Source organism: Poromitra crassiceps (genome assembly GCF_964638095.1).
Source record: "Poromitra crassiceps genome assembly, chromosome: 1".
In the NCBI taxonomy this organism is placed as follows: Eukaryota; Metazoa; Chordata; class Actinopteri; order Beryciformes; family Melamphaidae; genus Poromitra; species Poromitra crassiceps.
Window position 1 is genome coordinate 19165376 of NC_139623.1, and position 21973 is coordinate 19187348.

The 21973-nt window shown below is 43.5% G+C and overlaps 1 protein-coding gene across 1 annotated transcript in view; it reads left to right on the forward strand.

Moving 5' to 3' along the window:
* Positions 1 to 21973, forward strand: part of wwc1 (WW and C2 domain containing 1) — a 307962-nt gene that overhangs the window by 126170 nt on the left and 159819 nt on the right. The window contains exon 6 of the mRNA XM_083636240.1: positions 11994 to 12123. Coding sequence (XP_083492366.1) covers positions 11994 to 12123 — 130 coding nt within the window. The remainder of the gene's footprint in view (positions 1 to 11993; positions 12124 to 21973) is intronic.

The following is a 21973-nucleotide window of genomic DNA, read 5'->3' on the forward strand; positions in this document are numbered from 1 at the left end:
CAGGAAGTTGGGTTTTTCTGCCTTCAGAGTAAAAGCGTAAATTGTCACTTCTGAAAAAAAGACAAAAAAAGAGCTCTGCAGGGCAACAAATTTTTAGAGAAGTATTAAAAAAATCTAAATCGAAAATCGAGTTTTGAGAGAGAAAAAAAATCTTCAATTTTATTTTTAGGCAAAATCGAACAGCCCTAATCTGAGGCAGAGAGAGACCACCAGGATTACAGAGTATCTGAGGCACAGAGAGACCATCAGGATTACAGAGTATCAGAGTATCTGAGGCAGAGAGAGACCGTCAGGATTGCAGAGTATCTAAGGCAGAGAGAGCAGTCGGACAGCATTCATCCATAGGCTCTTTCACACCGGCCTTGAAAGCTGAAAAATGCACAGAAAATAGGATCCGCTCCTCCGATGTGAAAGTCATGAACGCGCGTTGGTGGTAAATTGTTTACGGGAGCAAAGCTTGTCACAGCGCCGGTTTAGCAGGCAACCCGCCTCACTTGAAAGCGTCGGAGCAGCAAGGCGGAACAGACTGGCGTGCGGTCGTGTATCGTTCCAATTTCAGTAAAGCCTACTCAATTGGAACGATACAGAGAAGACTGGCGTGCGGTCATGTATCGTTCCAATTTTAGTATAGCCTACTCAATTGGAACGATACAGAGAAGACTGGCGTGCGGTAGTGTATCGGTCCAATTTTAGTATAGCCTACTCAATTGGAACGATACAGAGAAGACTGGCGTGCGGTCGTGTATCGTTACAATTTTAGTAGGACACCATATCGATCTGCTTACTCAGTGAATTTACTTCTATGAAATGTGTTGTATAAATAAAGTTGGCTTTCCTTGAATGCAATTAATGCAACACTTCGCTGCCAGAAAGTCGGCAGATGCACTCCGCGGCGGAGCCCGTTTTGATATTAAGGCGAGCCCGCCCACCATGCGAGTGCACCTATCCTCCCTGCTCAGCGGACTAGGAGAAGGAGGGAAGTCTTGTTGTTGAATGAATTCGTTCATCATACAGTAGCCTAGGCTACACTAACCTATGAAAATATTCATTTGGGCTCGCCTTTCAATCCGGGAGCGGGGGATTTCACCTGAAAGCACAACGCAGCACGGGAATGTGGCCGTGCTGCTTGGCTCTGTGTGAAAGCAATTTCTGTGGCGAGGCTGCGGGCTTTGCGCGACTCCTAAACTGCAATTTTGCGTGATCTGTGTGTGAAAGAGCCTCATGACTCCTCTCCTGTTACAGTCATCATCACACTGCATTCAGCGGCCAATCACTGTTTACCGAAATAAGAAGAGGCTTAGACAAGAGAGCATCAATTTTGGTCAGCTCTTGATAAGATGATATGCAAGATACCAGACATACAGTATAATATGGTATTTTAGATTGTTTTCTGATATCTATACTATAATGACGATACCGTCCGTCTGTCTCTCTGCCTGTCCTTCGCGTATCTCCAGAACGGTTGGTCGGATCGACTTGAAACTCGGGGGGTGCGCTGATGGCGACCCGACGGAGGGCGGTGCCCTGTTTCCGTGCGATTCGGACGCGAAACACGTAGATACTAGGGATGGGCATTTCTAGCAAAAACACTATTCGAAATTCGCTGGCCAAATTCGAATTTAATTCGAAATTCGAAAATTAAAATTAAAATTAAAAAAAAATTAAAAATGTTTTTTTTTTTTTTTTTGTGAGTGAAATGTTGCATTGTCTCCCCTGATTCTAAGTCTACGGCTTTATTAATTAATATAAAAAGCTTCTGCTGTGGATTTTTAGCTCAAACAAGCATTGCACCACTGAAGTAAAGAACATGTTACATGACATTGACATTTTCGAAAATAAAAAACAGTTTTGACAATCATGAGTGGTTCATTAAATATTTAGTAGGCTCAGGTCTGAGTGCCAAAGGGGTGCCAAAGTCACCCCCTCTCCCTCTTCATGGGATTTCATCCGCCATTCATTTTTCCATAAACCTTGCTTAAAATGCTTATAAAAAATTTTTACTTGCTCAAACCAAGCGATTTGACTATACTTAGAATCAGGGGAGACAATGCAACATTTCACTCAATTTTTTTTTTTTTTTTTTTTTTTTTTTTTTTTTTTTCGAATTTCGAATTTCAATAATAAAAGTCGACCTTGATAATAACAACGATTATTCGAAAATTCGAAATTCGATGCCCATCCCTAGTAGATACCAGACATATAGTATAGTATTTTAGATTGTTTTCTGTAGCAATGTGACAATATGATCAACTCTTGATTAGATGTACTGTGGCTTTAGATAGGACATTTTAACAATATGTAATATATCAGAGACCGGCAAGGATAAGGCTCAGCTACACATGTCTTACTCAATAAGGGGAATTCATTCAATAAATAGCGTAATTCCTTGCTAATTAAATTTTGATTTGATTTGGACTCAGATCAGCCCCATAGGGCAGCTAGGGATTCAGTGTTTTGCTTAGGGACACTACAGCAGGGCAGATGCTTGCTTGAAACAGATGCTTGAACCTTAGTTTTCCAGCTGAAGGGCCTCTCTTAACCATTAGGTCACCCTGCTGCACCACCAAAATCATATCTGATGATGTACATAAAATGTAAACATTTCCTTGTCACTTTAAATTGTGTGACAGTACAAGATGTCTCGTCTAAGGACAATATCTATTTAATTTATGTCTTGCTCTCCCAAGTTATTGTACAGCAGCCATTGTAAGAAGGTGCATAATATCATTTTGGCTCAGCACAACTGTGTTTGAGAAGGGCTTAGAAAGGATTACTTGTTCACTTTGCCGGCTACAGAGAAGTGCTGCTCTTGCGCTCACCCTTCCTCTCTCTCTCTCTCTCTCTCTCTCTCTCTCTCTCTCTCTCTCTCTCTCTCTTCTTCCACCTCTTTCTACCCCCCTTCACTCTGAAGAATGTGGAAGGACCTGTTATTCAGGCACACGCATGACTTGCTGATGACTGGGTTTACATAGCTGCTGTTTCCTCCAGCGAAGCAGGACTGCAGGCTCAGTTCTATCTCTGTCCTGTCTCTGTCTCTATCTCTGTCCATCCTGTTTTCCCCACACCTGTCTTCCCAGTCTGCCCAGGGGTAAACTCAGGATCTGAAGTGTGTTCCCTGGCGGCCTTGGCTCTGAAAAGTAATAAGCTATGTATGTAATAAAACCATGTTTTATTGTAGTCCGACAAGATCAGCTGAATTTCCCGCTGCTGTCCCAGGCAGACGGACAGATTCCAGGTTGACAGTTCATCCCCGCGGGTGGCGGTAGCGCTGGTTTCCAGGTCCCAGAGCCAGGCAGTCCCCACGCCAGAGGCCAGCTCAGCCCATTTCACAAATTAGTTCCTCCTCTCCGGCTGAAGGAGTGCAGGTGTCAGTTTGTGTTGCTGTATGAATGTGAGGCAGGGTGTTGCATGAAAAGAGCTGTGGACCCAGGTCCCTGGATAAATCAAGGTGAAAACCAGACCAGGAGTTTAACAGCCCCACCATTTTGAATTTTGTGGAAGTGTCTCTGCCGGGATTCAAACTCTGGTCTCCAGAGTCTGCAGTCTAACTCCCTGTGGCACTCTTTCACTCATGTGACAAAAAGTGGAGAACAGAGCGACTGACTGACTGTGATCACACCGAGAAGCATGAGCTGAGGAGCAGAGCTGCCTGTGCGACCAGGTTAAAGACCACTAATATCAGCTTTCCATCTGGGATTTCCTCTGTCCCGACTCCCACCACTGTTCCCACCACATCAACCAGCATCAAAACAGGAAGGAAAGTCCACCACCTGCTTGATTGGCCGTCTGGCCCAACTGACCAAGTGGCCTTGCTCCTTCCACTGAAAAGTTGGGAAGCTTTTATGCGCGCCTAAAAACCGCCAGGAAAAGCCCAACGCGCTGAGAGGAGGGCGCACCGTACCAGAGGAAAACAATGGTTTTGGTGGCGACACGTTTCTAGCCACGCAGCGCTTCTCGCTGTGATCGCCCCCTTTGGGATCCGTTCGTCAAATGTTTAAAATCACGTTTTTCCTATCCAGAACTAGGGGTGCAGTTGCTGACTAATTTCCCTCACGACTAGTCTATTTTGTTTAACTTAGACTAGTCGACTAGTCTATAAGTAAGAAAACACTCAGAGAACAGCCAAAACTGAGCGCAATTTAATCTATAAGGTTAAAATGTCAGAAAAAATATTACGCGTATTTAAGAGCCATTTGAAACCGTTGTTTACGTTCGTCATAATCGTCAATATTCACGTCTTTTACATTACATTACATTACGTCATTTGGCACACGCTTTTATCCAAAGTGACTTGCAATATCATATTTTGTCAACAGTAGAGAAATCAACTATGCAACACAATCTATGACAGCTACAACCTTTTGAAGGAATAGAGTAGCACGCCACTTATAGAAAGTAGTTAGATTTTTCTTTTCCTTTTTCAAGAGAGAGAGATGTTAGTTCAAGATGGGCTCAGGTGGACCCTGAAAAGATGTGCTTTTAGTCTTTGTTGAAAGATGGGCAGTGATTCGGCCGTCCTGACCGAAGGGGGGAGCTCGTTCCACCATTGTGGTGGCAGGGACGAGAAGAGTCGCGATCGGGATGAGCGACTTTTGAGCCCACGTAGCAGAGGAGGGGCGAGGCGTCCTGCACTGGTGGAGGAGCAGAGGGAGCGGTGTGAGGTTTGTAGCCTGACCACAGATTGTAGGTACAGAGGAGCTGTCAGGTGTACTGCTCAGGCCAGTACCAGTGTCTTGAATTTGATGCGTGCCGAGATGGGAAGCCAGTGAAGGTCCCAGAAGAGGGGAGTGACATGAGAGAATTTGAGTTTGTTGAACACCAGACGGGCGGAAGCATTCTGAATGAGCTGAAGCGGCCAGATGTCAGAGGCAGGTAGGCCGGCCAGAAGCACGTTGCAGTAGTCCAGGCGCATCTTGTGCTGTTTATGAACATTGCACATCAACATCAACAACTCACTATTCAGACTAAATATAGTCCATTTAAAGGATGGCTTTCCCGGTAATCAACCCACTTTGTATCATTAATAATCTTGGTAATATAAGCACATGGGCAGTGTTTACCTTCTCCTCTCCGTTTTCCTCACGGAGATCTCCCATTTCCTCCTCTGGCAAAGCGCTCTGTTGTGACGTGTTTTACGTCACAACGGAGCTGCGGAAGTTCTGCTGGAGAGGCAGAATCTGCTCCGAGGGCGGCTGTTATTGTTTATTTTTATTTTTTTAATATGTGCACATCCACGGAGAATTGCATGGAGAGCCTTAACAAGCCTTAATGACTTGCAGCTGGTGGGGGCGGAGTTTCTGCAGGAAGCAGTAAGAGCATTTTTCTCCGTTTTCTTACACATGAGATTACTTTTAGCCTTTTAGTCATAAAGATTATTGAAAATAGCCTCCATATTCCAGACTGAAATGTTATAACAGAAGTATTGGCCAGAGTGACATGAACATTTGGACACTTATTCAGCAGGCATCTTGCATGTTGCGTTCAGTTGCACTGTAAAAAAGAAAAGAAAATTGCAATTCTATCGCTGGCCACACAGGCCCGCGGGCTGTATTTTGCCCATGTGTGACCTAGGTGTAGCTATCACAGATGACTTGTGGACAGAGGCTCAGTCACTGGTGCATGCCACATTGGTGTGTTCTTGTTTGTTTTGTTTGTCTGTTCTTTTGCTTTTGTTGTTCTTTTTCTCCCTCCTGTGAACTAGATCTGTGAAGACTATTCCTATGTATGTATGTAAAGCTGCAACGATTAATCGATTTGTTCAATTGCACGATCGACGTAGAATTGTTTGACGACTATTTTGATAGTCATACGTGCGGGTATTTTCTGGTTTATTTGCTCCTTTATGGTGGTGAACTGAGTATCTTTGGGTTATGGCCTGTTAGTTGAGACAGAGGAGGACATTTAACACTATTTTGGACTTTGGGAAGCACTGATGGACATTTTTCACCGTCTTCAGACATTCTTGTGGACCAAATGACTAATTGATTGATCGGGAGAATAATCGTCAAGATTAATCAATGTATGGAAGCTCTCGTATAGGAGGAGTAATTCTGTCTACTATTTTATGTATATGTATGTACATGTGTATGTATGTGTATATATGTATGTGTGCATATACGTATATATATATATTTTTTTATTATTATTATTGTGGTACTGTTTTTCTTTTTCATTTTCCTATTAACTTAAGTTTTGTCTTTGTCTTTGAAAACTCCAATAAAAAGAGTTAAATAAAAAAAAAATCTATCTGACAGCCTACATACAACCATATTTTCATTTACTGGATCAAAATACTGCCAAACTGCACTGGTTTTATGAGATGCCATCTCCCTTACGGCCGGGACACACATCTTACGTCTGCTGTGCGTCTGCGTGGCGTCTGCGTGTGATTTTCATTTCAGCGCCCATGTTAACAGGTTACAGCAGCCACACCACCGGCATCAGGCGCGTGTCTTGCGAGGCGTGAGACGCGCGTCATCTAGAGAATAGAAGCGACGCCTATTTTTTCCTTTTACCGCGCGCGTGTCTCTACACAAATAGACACAAAAATACATTAAAATTATATTTTACATGGGCAGCCACAGCCAATCAAGGCTCGTTTTGATTTGCAACGGGAGGATGAGCTGAGCTCACAGCTGCAGTTCTCCTGCCCTCTGAAAACCACATAGGCTACAACTGGCTTCGTTCCTCCCCTCCCCACCACACACACACACACAGACACACACACACAAATCATACTGCCTCGATTCTGAAGTGAGCCCAAGCGATCTTCAGTTAAAATCATCATTGTATTGTTTATAGCAAATTTAATAAAAGTTAAACTCTATAGGAAGAGAGTTGGCAGACAGACAGCAGCGTGGCAGCTGCACGCAGCAGCCACGCTGCCTGTGTGGATGCCGCGGGCGTGCCAGCCGCAGCCATCACGCCACGCACACGCACTAGGTAGGTACACGCAAGATGTGTGTCCCGGCCGTTAGGCTCCTTTGATTACTAACGTTACAGCCAGTGGTCCACTCCCACTAACACATGCCTGGTTTGTTTACATCCGGGCATTTGAGGACTGCGGTCAACTGAGCCGTCTTTTGCGAAACCACAGTCAAGCCAGCCGCCACTTGGTTTTTGATGCACGTCTATTCGTGCTGTAATGGTACTGCTGCTTCACCGGTGTTCGGAGCGGGCTAAAAAGTCGAGTGTCACAATTCAGCGATCCTTTCTCACATTTACTTTACCACACTAGATCGACATTACAACAAACATAGTGTATTGAATGACTGTTGTTGAATATGTCACAAAAGTCCTACCTTATTGACCGATCGTAGCAGGAGTTTCGCTTGGTACTAGCATGTTGATGCTCTCAACAAGATGGGGAAAAACAGGCATTTCCGGGACTGGTTTTTTCAAAATAAAAGCACGATTCGACTCCAGTCTAGACCACACAGATTTGGTGTTTTTTCCGACTTTCTAAGTACTGTACAATCGCATAACTCCATAATCCCACACCATGACTGACATAGTTGTGTACAGTACACCCCTGGGTATACACTGTCATGAAATTAGCCATTTTCACCGTTCCATTTTGGAGAAATTGATAGTCAAAGTCTCAATACTGACCTTGAAAAAGGTGTTTTTTCCGCCTTTCCAAGTACTGTACAATCGCATAACTCCATAATCCCACACCATGACTGACATAGTTGTGTACACTACACCCCTGGGTATACACTGTCATGAAACTAGCCATTTTCACGGTGCCATTTTGGAGAAATTGATAGTCAAAGTCTCAATACTGACCTTGAAAATGGTGTTTTTCCCCGCCTTTCTAAGTACTGTACAATCACATAACTCCATAATCCCACACCATGACTGACATAGTTGTGTACACTACCCCCCTGGGTATACACTGTCATGACACTAGCCATTTTCACGGTGCCATTTTGGAGAAATTGATAGTCAAAGTCTCAATACTGAACTTGATAAAGGTGTTTTTTTTTAACTTTCTAAGTACTGTACAATCACATAACTCCATAATGCCACACCATGACTGACATAGTTGTGTACACTACACCCCTGGGTATACACTGTCATGAAATTAGCCATTTTCACGGTGCCATTTTGGAGAAATTGATAGTCAAGTCTCAATACTGACCTTGAAAAAGGCGTTTTTTCCGCCTTTCGGTGATTGGTAATCGGTGATCGGTCGATGATCGGTTGGGCAGATATTTCCCATAGGCGATCGGCAATCAGTGATCGGTGGCAAAAAACGTGATCGGTGCACCCATAATGCAAAGGCTTCTGGGAAATTTAACCTGTGGAAGAGGAAAGTGGGCGGAGTTCCCAGCATGCCCTGGTGTGTTTTGTGTTTTTGTATCAATTGTTTGTTAGGTTAAAATGATTTCTTGTTCTATATGCATGATGTTAGTTATCTGATAAGTTATGTGTCGACTAATAGTGCTGTTCTGCATGCTAATACAAAGTTGAAATATTGGCACCATGGTTGATTTTGTTGTGCAGTTAAGTGACCCGTCTGATGGGGCACAGGATCTGCTATAAAAACGGAGATCTTTTCTCTCTATACTTGTCTTGCTAGTACGCAAGTAACGAGTTCGGTGTTTGATTAGTAACTGTAATGTGATTACTGCACTTAGGGACAGTAGTGCCTTACACTACTCGTTACCGACAAAAGTAATGTGATTACAGTAACGCGTTACTTTGTAACGCGTTACCCCCAACACTGATCACAACTCTGTGGCAAGTCACTCGAGCAACTGTGCGCCTCGCATCACCCACCGTGCCTGAGACCAGCTCTGCTCTTCTGAAAGTGGCATAACCATCGACATATAATAGGTGGACTGAGGATCTGGTCCCGTTCAGTGAAGCCGCTGCATGTTAGATCGCCGCTCTGGCGACAGGTGCCAGTATAGGCCCGCCTCCCCATGTTAGTGGATGGGGAAATCACAACCGAAATAATCACAGTACACGTCAGATAACTTTTTTCCAAAGGTGGGTTGTATCATTTTAGATAGTTATTATCATGCTAATGCCTGTGCAAGTGGTAATTTTTCTGATCAGTTTGTTTTTAAGTAGTTATTTGACATATAAAACGGGATGATTGACCGCTGTGGCAGCCAGTCTCAAGCCGTCATTGGCTGGACAGGCCAGACCTTATAGATCTAGTTTACATAGAGAAGACACTACTTGGTAAAACCGAAGGAAGACACTGCTTGATCTGTCTACCAGACTGTATATCGATGGACTGCAATAAAAAAGACATTGTTTTGAGAAAGGTGCGCGAGGAAGTAACGTTGGTTGGGGACTGAAGTAAGTTCAGAAAATATGTGTTTTATTAGTTACTCCAGCTACGTTATCAGTTATTTTAATACACAATGGTTTTAATGGAAGCAGGCTAGCATTACCCGCTTGTGTTAACCGGCTGTTTTGCCGGTTTTTGTCGGCTTAATATTACTATAACCTAACAACTGATAACGATAGCTGGAATAACACAATAATAGACACATATTTTCAAAACTTACCAGGTTTTCCAACTACCTGCATATATGCCAGGAAATGTGTTTTATAATGTTAACTCCCGGGTCTAACCATAACAGGGGGCCTACACAAGTGTACACAACCACCAGCCATTAGATAATCGCTAACGATAATCGCTAACGCTTACCAGACTGTATATCGATGGACCGCAATAAAAAGGACATTGTTTTGAGAAAGGTGCACGAGGAAGTAACGTTGGTTGGGGACTGAAGTAGTAAGTTCAGAAAATATGTGTTTTATTAGTTACTCCAGCTACGTTATCGGTTATTTTAATACATCAATGGTTTTAACGGTGTCGAGCTAGCATTAGCCGGCTTAGCTTCATTCTTTAATGTCGGCATAACATTACCAACAATCTAACAACCGATAACGATAGCTGGAATAACAGACACATATTTTCAGAACTTACCAGGTTGTCCAACTGCCTGCGTATGCCAGGAAATGTGTTTTATAATGTTACAACTCCCGGGTATAAAATCAGCCTACACAATACCAGCCATTAGCTAATAGCTAACGGGTTAGCCTGTCACAAACAGACACTAGAGGTTTTATTGGGGTGAACCACGAGAGACAGGCAGCTGGATAACGTTAACGTTAGTTAGACAAACAACCCGACTGAGAGACAGCAGCACTGGGCTGCCCAGTCAGTAAACGTTACAACGTAGCCAAAGGTTCAGTTCACCTGTTAAATCAACATTTGTTACAAAATGAATTAAATTATAACGTTAACCAAATGCTACGGAAACATTAGCTAATCAACAGAGCTGCAAAGATCAGTTCATAGGATAATAATTTCCCCCTGTATGACTGTTTGTTACCGAGAGCACCTCGGAGTCTGGCTGGTAGGAGCAATCTCCGACAACGAAATTCAGATTTCTATACTGGCGTCATTTTGATAAACTGATCTCATAGTGGGAATCTACATGGTTACTTTTGGCGAGACAAAAAATATTACAACTTAAAATGCCATATTTACAGAGCTAGACTGTATATAAATACACAACGCACTGTGCGCATTCTAGAAACAGCAGCTCTACATAAGAAAGTTCAGAGGGGCGGGGACCTCACAGAGGTTCTAACTCAACGGAGCTACTGCGCAGAATCTGGTTCACTGATCTGGCAGGATTTTGGCTTCACTCGACCATACTGGGCAGAGATAGCCATCATCTCTCCATATTTATATAGCTGAATGGGCATAACCAGACAGTCAAACTTTTAAAAGTAGAAACCAAGTGGTCTATAATGACGCCACCGCCGATAATGTTTTAAAAGCACCTGCAGCTGTTTGACACACGGGAGTCCAGTCATCATGCTTCAGAACAGACTTAATGGGAATGGGAATATGCTTTACAAAAAACTGGAACCAAAGGTAAGAAAGCCTCATGTTACCTGTATGCTGCCTCTGTGATCCATAAAGTCGATCAGATGAATATTGAAAGTTGCTCGTTAAATAGACTCCTCGGACATAATAAGCTTAACGACCTGAGCTGTCAGAGGACCTATCACTGTTCTTCTCCCAATATGCCCGCCCGCAGCAGCTTGTCCAAGTTTTTTTCTTTCTTCATTTTTGTGTGCGTCTGATAAATCCCTCTGTAAGTCGTAGGTGAGGATATTCCCTCTGATCACCCACAGTATTTTTTATTTCCCTCGGCAGCAGGTATATAGACCAGTGTTTCCCATACATAGGGGTATTTATGGCGCACCGCCACAACGGGATTTTGACCGCCACAACAAGATGTTGACCAAATGTTTTTTTTTTTTTTTTTACAGTGCACCTGAACGCAACATGCAAGATACCCGCTGAATAAGTGTCCAAATGTTCATGTCATTCTGGCCAATACTCCACTTCTGTTATAGCATTTCAGTCTGGAATATGGAATATCTTTCAATAATCTATGATTTAGCTGCTAAATTGTCAAATACCGCCATCTGCTCGCTACCCAGGCACTTCTGTATGTACTTAACCTAACTAACTATCCGGTGTGCACAACATTGTCAGCCTAAACTCCGGCTGACACCCCAAAAACCTACAATCCGCTACAGAAAAATGTATATTGTTTGTTTATTAACTGGCCCCTCGCCTTCTATCATTTCAGAAAAGTGGCCATTTTACTTTAAAATTAAAAAAAAAAATTGTGCGGGGGAGCATGCCCCCGCACCCCTCTAGGGGGTCTGTGGTCCCCCACCACAACAACTCCAAATCCTGTGGGAAACACTGTACTAGTTCACATCTCCATGGCAATGATAGAACGTCATGCCGAAATGCCTCCTCGCGCTGTGTAAAAGCACACTCCGGGGGGGGGGTGGAACATGGTGGGTCTGTTTGGTTCTGTGTAAAAGGGCAGAGGGGGCTTAATGGCTGATCCTCTTTACACCAATATTTGTCTCTTTGTAAAAGGAGCTCTTCTCTTGCTCCTCTCCTCACAACCCAACCCCCCCTTACCCCCCAGGATCGACCTGAAGGTATCCAGCAGCCCGTACGGCTACAAGCTGCAGGAGGCCCAGGCCATCTTGAGCGAGGTGCGCTCCATCCGAGACGCCATCAGCTCCGGGGAGAAGGAGAAACAGGAACTCATGCAGGTAAAGTGGTCCGATTTATAGTAAAGAAAACAAAGCCAAGGCACCTTTTCATGTGTAAAGCTAAAGTTACCCTGCCTTTTCATCAGAGGAGGCAGAGGTGAGGTGAGCGAGGAGAGGATGGACAATGTTTTGCCATTTAAAATTATTCTAAGTGAAAACTTGCTGCTAAAGGCAGGATATAGACTGATTCAAACTGGCAACAATAACAAACTGTCATTGTGCGGGAGCAGAATTTTAAAACCCCTCTGAACATCCGCTTTACTCCAAGTTTATATTTGCAAACAAATTGCGACTTAGCTTCTTACCTACCAGATAAATTGAGCATTGCAGATACGACTTTGGCTCGCACAGTGCTTCCCATTTCTGTCTTCTGACAGCAATTGCCCAAGTCATCACTAACTTGACAGATATACCAGTTAAACTACTTGCTAAGTGAAAATTAGCTTAGCAGCTAACATTAGCCACCTCACACATGGCAACAATGGTTTGAGTATGATCCAAGAGTGCCCTGTACTCGTGTGCAATTGTGATTCTTTACCTGTAGGTTCAGTATCTGGGAACAAAGTTTTTATGAGTTATCTGCAACCTATAACATAATTGCTGGCTAATGAGCGAGCTAGCTAATGTGTGTGTAAAGTTCGATAGATGGTTTTCTTTCAAAATAAAGGTCCCCCCACTGCAAGCTGCGCGTTTGTTCCAAGCCAAAAGCCTGTCAAAAATGTATGTACAAGTTCTTGCAAAACAGTCTACTTGAGTAGTATTATAGGCATTTAATATACTCATACAAATAACCAAGAGAGCAGGGAGATACTATTGGCAGAGATATAACAATAACAACTGAGAAAACGGAAGTGCTGTAGGGTCGCAGCTGTTGCCTAGTAACACACACACACACATTCCAGTGAAACCGTAAGTTGATCACCACCAGCAAGAACTCCATGTTGAACAAAAGAAAAAGGAAGAAGAGTGAAAGAGGAGACAGATAATCCTGAAATTGAAATCTGATACCAAGATCCACGTGTAACATGTCAGGAATCACAGCCAAGCCACACGATATTCTGCCCTTTTCCACAGTCGGAAGGATTTGATATCTCTCTAATGGTGAAATATGGATTATGTGTCACGTTTTTTTTGTCCCTCCCCCGCCTTTCCCCTTCCAGTGAGCCCAGAATAATGGTCTTGTTCAGTATAAGCAGTGTTGGGTTCTTGACAGTAACAATAATAATAATAATAATAATAATACTTGAGGAAATTCTCTGAAAGTAGGAGCTTGAACTTGTCATCCAGTAGAAGGGCAGGTTCTGTAGCCTCTAGGATGCTCCGCCCTGCCATCTAGGGATCGATATAGGTAGTGGAGGTGAAATGAATCTGGATGGAGAATCAAATGGCCAATGCCCTTCCTTCCTTTCAGTCATTAGTCATCTGTCTGGATGGCGGAGCGGCCATTGTGTTCTTGAGAAAAGGTTCTGTTGTTGAACTACTCCTATTTTGTTCCTGTGATTGGACAAAATGTGACTGATTGTCCAATGTGCACTTCTTGTTGACCAATGGTTTTCAATCGTGGTCCTTGGATCCACATCACTGCTGGTTTTCTCTCCTAACAGTTAGTTAACGGCATTCACCATGTGTAAAATAGTTCCTGATTAAATGGCTAGAATGGAAATCAGTCAATGCAAACGTGAGCAGACGCCGTCTTGCCCCAGGCGGCGCAAATTAAACGAAATTTCATGGCACGAATGACGTGAAACTCGATTTTTGCTTTTGAATGAACATCAGACTACTAAACTGGTGGGAGAGATAGTGGATATAGTGAAAAGACAGAGAATGAAGAGGAATTGAAGTGTCAAAGGAGACTACAAAGGAGGAGGATGAGTCAGGGAATGAGAAAAAGGAAGGAAGCTAAACAACTGGGGAAAGAAAGAAGGAAGGAGAGACGGGGCGGTTCAGGAGTCAAGTGACCCCCAGGAGAGTCTGTACTCTGTATCAAAACAGTGACTCCCAGGAGAGTCTGTACTCTGTATTAAAACAGTCAGTACGTTTACATGCACTTAAAAAAATCTAATTATTGCGTTAGTCTGCCTAAAACTGGACTTTTGAAATGCATGTAAACATGTTAGCTCGACTGAAATCGAAGTTATAAAAGTCAGACTAACACACCCAGATAATGCGATTGATAGTCAGACTGGAACTGGACAGGGCGATCAGCGCATGCGCTGACATTCTTTGACCCGGAAGTCGAACAGCGTGTAAAACGTTATGTTAGCAGCCAGGGAGTGATTAGCTAAAGCTAAATGTAAAGTTCGTTGATGTAGAGCTAAATCTGTGTCTAGAAAAAATATTTTTTGGAATTAGTGGAATTAATGGAATTGGTTTCAACTGTATTGAGCTACATGTAACAAGGGGCAGCTTTGTGTTACCTGACATCCCTGCGTTTGAACGTTCGTTTATCGGTGCTCTCTCTCTCCACATAAACACAACCTCGCTCGACCACATAAACACAGAACACAGCAAAACAATGTCCTATCAGTAAAATACACACAGGGCGCAGCGTCTCTCAACATAAACACACTGCCATACTATTATATGGGCCAGATCAAAAGTGATCGTTTTGAGGGGAAACGTTTGTACAATTATATAATCTGTTTTAATGAAATAGCTGCATTATTAAGAGACCAGTTGTTAGAATTGGCCGAGCCTGCGGGGAAAGAGTGCATATCGCCACCTATCGTAGCGGAGGCAACGTGATTCCATTAAAAAAAAATCAGTTTCCCAGATAATGTGTGATTTTACATTCTTGTCTCTCAATTGTCTTCTTATTGGTGCATACAGGCTTCGTTCTTGTTGCACTTTTGCTGAGTAGTCTGTCAAAATAAATCAGACTGTCTCCTAGTGTGATCTCTTTCTTGGCCCAGGCAGCCTGTAGCACTTTTTGATGAGTGTGTCCCATTGTAAAAAGCGAACAACTATGGATCGCGGGGTTGCCTCCTTCTTTGTAGGCTTCTTTATAATAGAACGATGTGCTGCTATTATTATTGACTGTTCTGGTGGAATCCCCAGCTTCTCAGTTAGGAGTTTGTTAATAAACGCCACCATGTTTTCCCCCTCCGCTCCCTCTTTCACCTGGTAGAGATCCTCACGTTGTTTTGTCGGGATTTATTCTCCAAATAGTCCAGTTTATCCCTCGTTGTTTTTCCTTCACACGTTGTTTTTCCTTTCACGCCCTTTCGCAATTCTTTAATTTCGGTCGAGAAAGTTTCAAAGTCCGCTCTTAATCTGTTTACCGGTATTTGCTTTGAGATGTCTTTTTTCATTTCACCCAGCATCTCCTTGAGGGTTTGTTCGAGGCTTTTCTCGGTTGGCATCGTGTCCTTTGAAATGTTTGTTCCGTGCGTCTTTCCTCCTCTTTTCTTTGGCATTAACTCTTGCGTAATTGCTCCAGAGCGCAAGTTCATTCCTCTTCAAAAATACCTTTACATTTCACAGCATCTCTCCATTTGTTGATTGTAGTTTTACAGCATTTTTGGGGGGTTTATGTAGAAAAATCTCAGCTACTCAGTCGCATGCGGTCGACCGGAAGCCAGCCATTTTCCGGGTGTGTGTTATCTAGGTCCTAGGAAACATTCATATTGTTGAGTGATGGGATCTGGAGTCTGTTCAGAGGCTGTGGGTGTAATGTTATCTAGGAAACATTCATATTGTTAAGTGATAGGACCTGGAGTCTGTTGAGAGGCTGTGGGTGTAATGTTATCTAGGAAACATTCATATTGTTAAGTGATAGGACCTGGAGTCTGTTGAGAGGCTGTGGGTATAATGTTATCTAGGAAACATTCATATCTACTGTCAATATTGTTGAGAGGCTGTGGGTGTAATGTTATCTAGGAAACATTCATATCTACTGTCAATATTGTTGAGAGGCTGTGGGTGTAATGTTATCTAGGAAACATTAATATCTACTGTCAATATTGTTGAGAAGGCTGTGGGTGTAATGTTATCTAGGAAACATTCATATCTACTGTCAATATTGTCAAACCAGCCTTGATTGGAAATGAAAATAAATTCAGGCCCTGGTCATTTTTGTTGGTTGGTTGATCAGAATCAGAATCACTTTTATTGCCACAATATGTAAGGATTACATACAAGGAATTTGTCTTAGTGTAAGTATGCGGTGTAGCGGTCATATCACTATTCAGAAGATAAAAAGATCTAAAAGACAAAATCACAAAATCACAATATATGCAATATGGAAGGGAAGAGGTAATATGGATGGAATAGGGAAAGAGTAACCCCCAACATAACCCACTTTGTTGACTGGAGCGCTACTGCTCTCTCTCTCTTTCCCTCTCTCTCACTCACACACTCTCTCCCCGTCTCTCTCTCGCTCCCTCTGTCTGTCTCTCCCCCGCTCATTCTCTCACGCTCTCCTTCTCTCTCTAACTCTCTCCCCTCTCACTCTCTTGCTCCCTCTCATTCACACACTCTCACTCTCGCTCACTAGGGGTGGGAATCGTGGAGTAACTCACGATACGATACAGTCACGATTCTTGGCCCTCGATAACGATATTATCACGATACAGCGATTCTGCGATAATCGATATATTGGAAGAAATTCAACCTACGATACATCACGATATCTGTGTAACTGAAGAGAAAAAAATACCCCTAAAAGGCAAGAAGCAGGTATTATGTATTTATTAACAGAATTGACATGAACTCACTCAGAGTTCACTCACTCACTCGTACCATTTTCGATACCACGGAGGAAAAGTTACACATTAAGAGTCTTTTTTTATTATTATTAAAACAAGAGAACAATGGCATATATTCACAATATATTTTTAAGTTGTCTTAAGTAGTTAATGGGGGGTGGGGATGTTCCAGCTTTCATGTAGGCTACAATTCCCTCCAAAGCCTCCCTCAAGCTGAGCTGCTGCCCCCAGTATGAGTGTAGCCCAAGACAGCCCAAACACCAACTCTGCATGTCCAGGATTCAGTTATAAATCGCAACTTCGACAATTCTGCACCAAATAACTTAAATCGATAAGAACTGACGACTGCATTGTTCCCCTCAGTGGTTCCACTGCAACATCAATTGTTGTAAAAAAACAACAATACAGGCTTCGTCTCTTGCCTTCAATACTCTTTGTCTGCTACATCCGGGTACCTCCACCGGCAATGCGTTTAACGTTAAATTTAGCTGCAATCTACAAGCCGGGGCCATGTATCAACAGATTTCAAAGCCAATATGTTACTGGAAAGAGCGTCACTCCGACTGGTTAACAAGTGAAACATTTGGTCACTCACACTGGCGTTTTGAGCCCGGTGTTGGTGAAGTGGTTACAGCAGCAGTAGTGGGATTAGCTAATGTAGCTAACACCTGCGGTGCTGTGTGTGTCTGTGTGGAGGAGGCAGAGGGAGCGCTGCTGGTATCGATAAACTTGATACTGTAGAAAATTAGTATTGTATCCGTTTAAAAATGTTTAGTAGCCTATCGAGGAAGTACCTAAGTATCAATATTTTTGACAACCCTAGGACTCTGTTTATCAAAATGGCTGTGGGGAATCAGTTTAAAAATCCTGCATATTTTAACAACATATCGATACTTGGTGCCAGTGTATCGATAACGTATCGCAAGTGGAAATATCGCGATACCGTGAGTATCGATATTTTGTCCCACCCCTACCTTTCACTCACTCACACTCTCCCAGTCTCTCTCTAGGCTCTTTCACACACAGATCGCGCAAAATTGCAGTTCAGAAGGCCCGCAAAGCCAGCAGCCTCGCCACAGAAATTGCTTTCACACAGAGCCAAGCAGCACGGCCACATTCCCGTCCTGCGGTGTGCTTTCAGGTGACAGCCACCGCTCCCGGATTGAAAGGCGAGCGGAGGCATTTCCACTCAGCTCCTCCTAGCCCAAATTAATATTTTCATAGGTTAGTGTAGCCTAGGCTACAAATTCATTCAACAACCAAACATCGCCGATGTATGCCAGCCAACGAGGTGCAGCTGTGCAGGTGCAGGTGCAGAAAATACGAAAGTGTTGTCCACATGCAGCATGGTAACAAGGCTTTCAATATTCATCTGACCGACTTCATGGATGCATCATGCACCATCATGTAGCCTATTAGGTACAAGGCTAATTCTTATCTTTTGGTTCCATTTTTGTGTAAAGCAAATTATTCCCATTAAGTAGCCTAATTAGCGTCCGTACTCCGTTCTGAACGACGACGCCCGCATATCCAACAGCTGCAGTCTGCATAACGTTCGTCGGTGGAATAGTATAAGCTATAAATGCACATGACTACTATAACGTTAGTAATTTTTGTAGGGAATGCACAAGTGGCTAGCTAGACAGATTGCAGTTCTGGAGCTGGTTTCCAGAGGGAATATCGTCAGACCAACTCGCCACAGACAGCTATAGTCCTCTGAAGCGTATTATTATATCCGTTAATTTTACCTAGGCTACTAATGTCAACATCATTTGAGCATAAAGCCTATTGATGTTTACCCCTATCAAGCCTAACCTACTTACAGGCACGGAGCATTCCTCCTGGTGCATGATTGTATAGGCTACTTTTTTTTTACTTTCACTGTCTTTCTTGCTGCATGAGGTGATTTCCCCTGTAATTTTTGTATGAAGCATTCGCAGTATTCCGGCTTGCTGCTCCGACGCTTTCAAGTGGAGGCGGGTTACCTGCTAACCCGGCGCTGTGACTAGGTCAGCTCGCGGGACAAAAGGCGTACAACAATTACCCACCAATGCGCGTTCACAACTTTCACATCGGAGGCGCAGATCACATTTTTCGTTTATTTTACGGCTTTCAAGGCTGGTGTGAAAGCGGCTTCTGCGTCCTGAGGACCAATTCTCTTGTGAAATTCTCGGCTATCTGGGCCCCGTTTCTGGCCTACTTAGACGAGGTTGAAAGCGACAAGTAACTTGCCCAACTGACTTTTCATGGACCCCTTGCGTGGGAACCCACGCACATCTTTTACAAGCACAATAAGCACTTGATGCGCTGTAACATTGGAATGTTGATATATGTATAGTTTTTGTTTTGTTTTGTTCTGTTTTGTCTGAGTCTGTTTTTGTTTTCCAAGTTCTGAAAATGGGGGGGGGGGGGGGGGGGGATATATATATATAAAAAACTCTTCTTCTACTGTCGGTCGTTCTACTGTTGTTCATTCACAGCATCTCAACAGTAACTACTTTACGATAGTGTCCCTAGTGGTTGGCTGTAGAATACATGTAAATTACAGAACACAACACAAGTCTGTCTGTCTGAAGTCTGTCTAAAAACTCTGAAGTGAATGTTTTGTTCACAGTTGTTCTTTCTTTACTTGAAGCACACAATGAGAAGCTTATAAGCACTTTATAAACAAAAAATTGAAATAATTTGAGTAGAACGTTTTGTACAGTCATCTACTGTATTTCTGACTTGAAGTACTTGTTAAAAATAGTGCACTGTTGTGTTGCAACATTAAATTGACTGTTATATCTTATTAAATTGTGGACATTTATTCATTCCCTCTTAGTAGACACTATCGCTGTGCTTCTGGCCGGCCTACCTGCCTCTGACATCCGGCCGCTTCAGCTCATGCAGAACACTGCAGGCCGTCTGGTGTTCAACCAACCCAAATTGTCTCACTCCCCTCTTCCGGGACCTTCACTGGCTTCCCATCTCAGCATGCATCAAATTCAAGACACTGGTACTGGCCTACAAGGCAGTACACCAGACAGCTCCTCTGTACATACAATCTGTGGTCAGGCTCCAAACCGCTCACTCCGCTCCTCCACCAGTGCAGGACGCCTCGCCACTCCTCCGCTACGTGGGGTCAAAAGTCGCTCATCTCGATCGCGACTCTTCTCGTCCCTGGTACCACAATGGGAACGAGCTCCCCCCTTCGGTCAGGACGGCCGAATAACTGCCCATCTCTCGTCCATCACTAAAAACACACCTTTTCAGGCTCCATCAGGGCCCATCTTGAACTAACATCTCTCTCTCGTAGTAAAAAAAAGCAACTTCTCTAACTACTTTCTACAAGTGCTACTCTATTCCTTCAAAAAGTTGTAGCTGTCATAGATTGTGTTGCATAGTTGATTTCTCTACTGTTGACAAAATGTGATATTGTAAGTCACTTTGGATAAAAGCATCTATCAAATGATGTAATGTAATATGGTAAAATGAGCGTAAAAAGCATATGGCTCTACTGTCTGTCTCTCTCGCTCACTCTCTCACTCACACACTGTCTCTCCCTGTCACTCACTCATTTTCGCTCCCGCTGTCTTTCTGTCTTTCCTTCTTCCCATCTGTAACTGACAGCTTATTCTGTACGGGATTGTCTGTACATATGTGTGTGTGTGTCTCTCACCGTTCCCTCCACTCCTCCACCAGTGCAGGACGCCTCGCCCCTCCTCCGCTACAGGGGCTCAAAAGTCGCTCATCCCGTTTGCGACTCTTCTCGTCCCTGGCACCTCAATGGTGGAACGAGCTTCCACCTTCGGTCAGGACGGCCGAATCACTGCCGATTTTTCGAAAAAGACTACTAAAGACACACCTTTTCAGGCTCCATCTGGCCCCTTCTTGAACTAACTTCTTTCTCTCTTAAAAACAACAACAAAACAAAAAACTTACTAACTACTTACTAACTTAACTTTACCACTATTCCTTCAGAAGTTGTAGTTGTCATAGACTGTGTTGCATAGTTGATTGCTCTATTGCTGACAAAAATGTGTTATTGTAAGTCACTTTACAATAAAAGCGTCTGCCAAATGACGTAATGTAAATGTAAATGTAATGTGTATACTAGTGCTGCACGATTTGGGGAAAAGTTGTGATTGCGATTATTGTGGACAATATTGAGATTTGTGATTGCGATATAGTAAAGAAACATTTTTCAATTTTGTTTGTTTGTAAAGTGCTTATAAGCTTCTCATTGTGTGGTTCAAGTAAAGAAAAAACAACTGTGAACAAAACATTCACTTCAGAGTTTTTAGACAGACGTCACTTCAGACAGACGTCTGTGTTGTGTCATTTACATGTATTCTACAGTCCATCACTAGGAACACTATCACTATCACTATTGAGATGCTGTGAAATGAACTTCAGTTCAGTAGAAGAAGAGTAACGGCCAAAACACACAGGACGCGTAAGCGCAGCCAGTTTTCATTCGGCGCCCATGTTAACTTATCTGACCGCACTGCCCGCGCCGCGCAGCGTAGTGCGCTGACCAAGCTACAGGATGTGGTAACTTCGCTCCAGAAGGCCACAGAGCAGGTGGAGAAGCTTCACCAGCTGACCACTGGGGGGAAGCAGCCCACTGCTGCCCCAAGGCCGCCCAGGGAGAAAACCAGACGCAGTAAAGGCCGTCAGATGGCCCGCTCCGCCGGACGCCCCTCCTCTGGCGCTAGGCCGCCGCCTGCAACCAAAACTGGGGAACAGGGCGCGACTAATCGACAATTCCACCAGAGAGACCGTCAACTAGCCTGTACCTGGTCTCATCCCTCCGCCCCGCCAGCCAAGAAGGGTACCTTGGTAGAGTTCTGCACTCTACTTTTAATTATTTTATATGTAGTCAATTAGATTTAAAAATGACAATGGATATCAAACTGAAAAATTAAATATTAAAGTATTGAAACGGAAACATTAGCATAATGTAATGTATCCATCCCTACCCTCCATAGGCATGCAAACAGATGCCAGAATCAGCACCAACCCAGTCGGGGCAGGCTCAAAAGCAGGGCAGGAACAATTGACCTATCGCTAAGTCCCGCCCCGAACGCAGACTAGCAAATCACAGCGCGTGCAGCTCCACCATACACTCGGAGAACCTGAGCCTAGGGCTCCATAGAGAA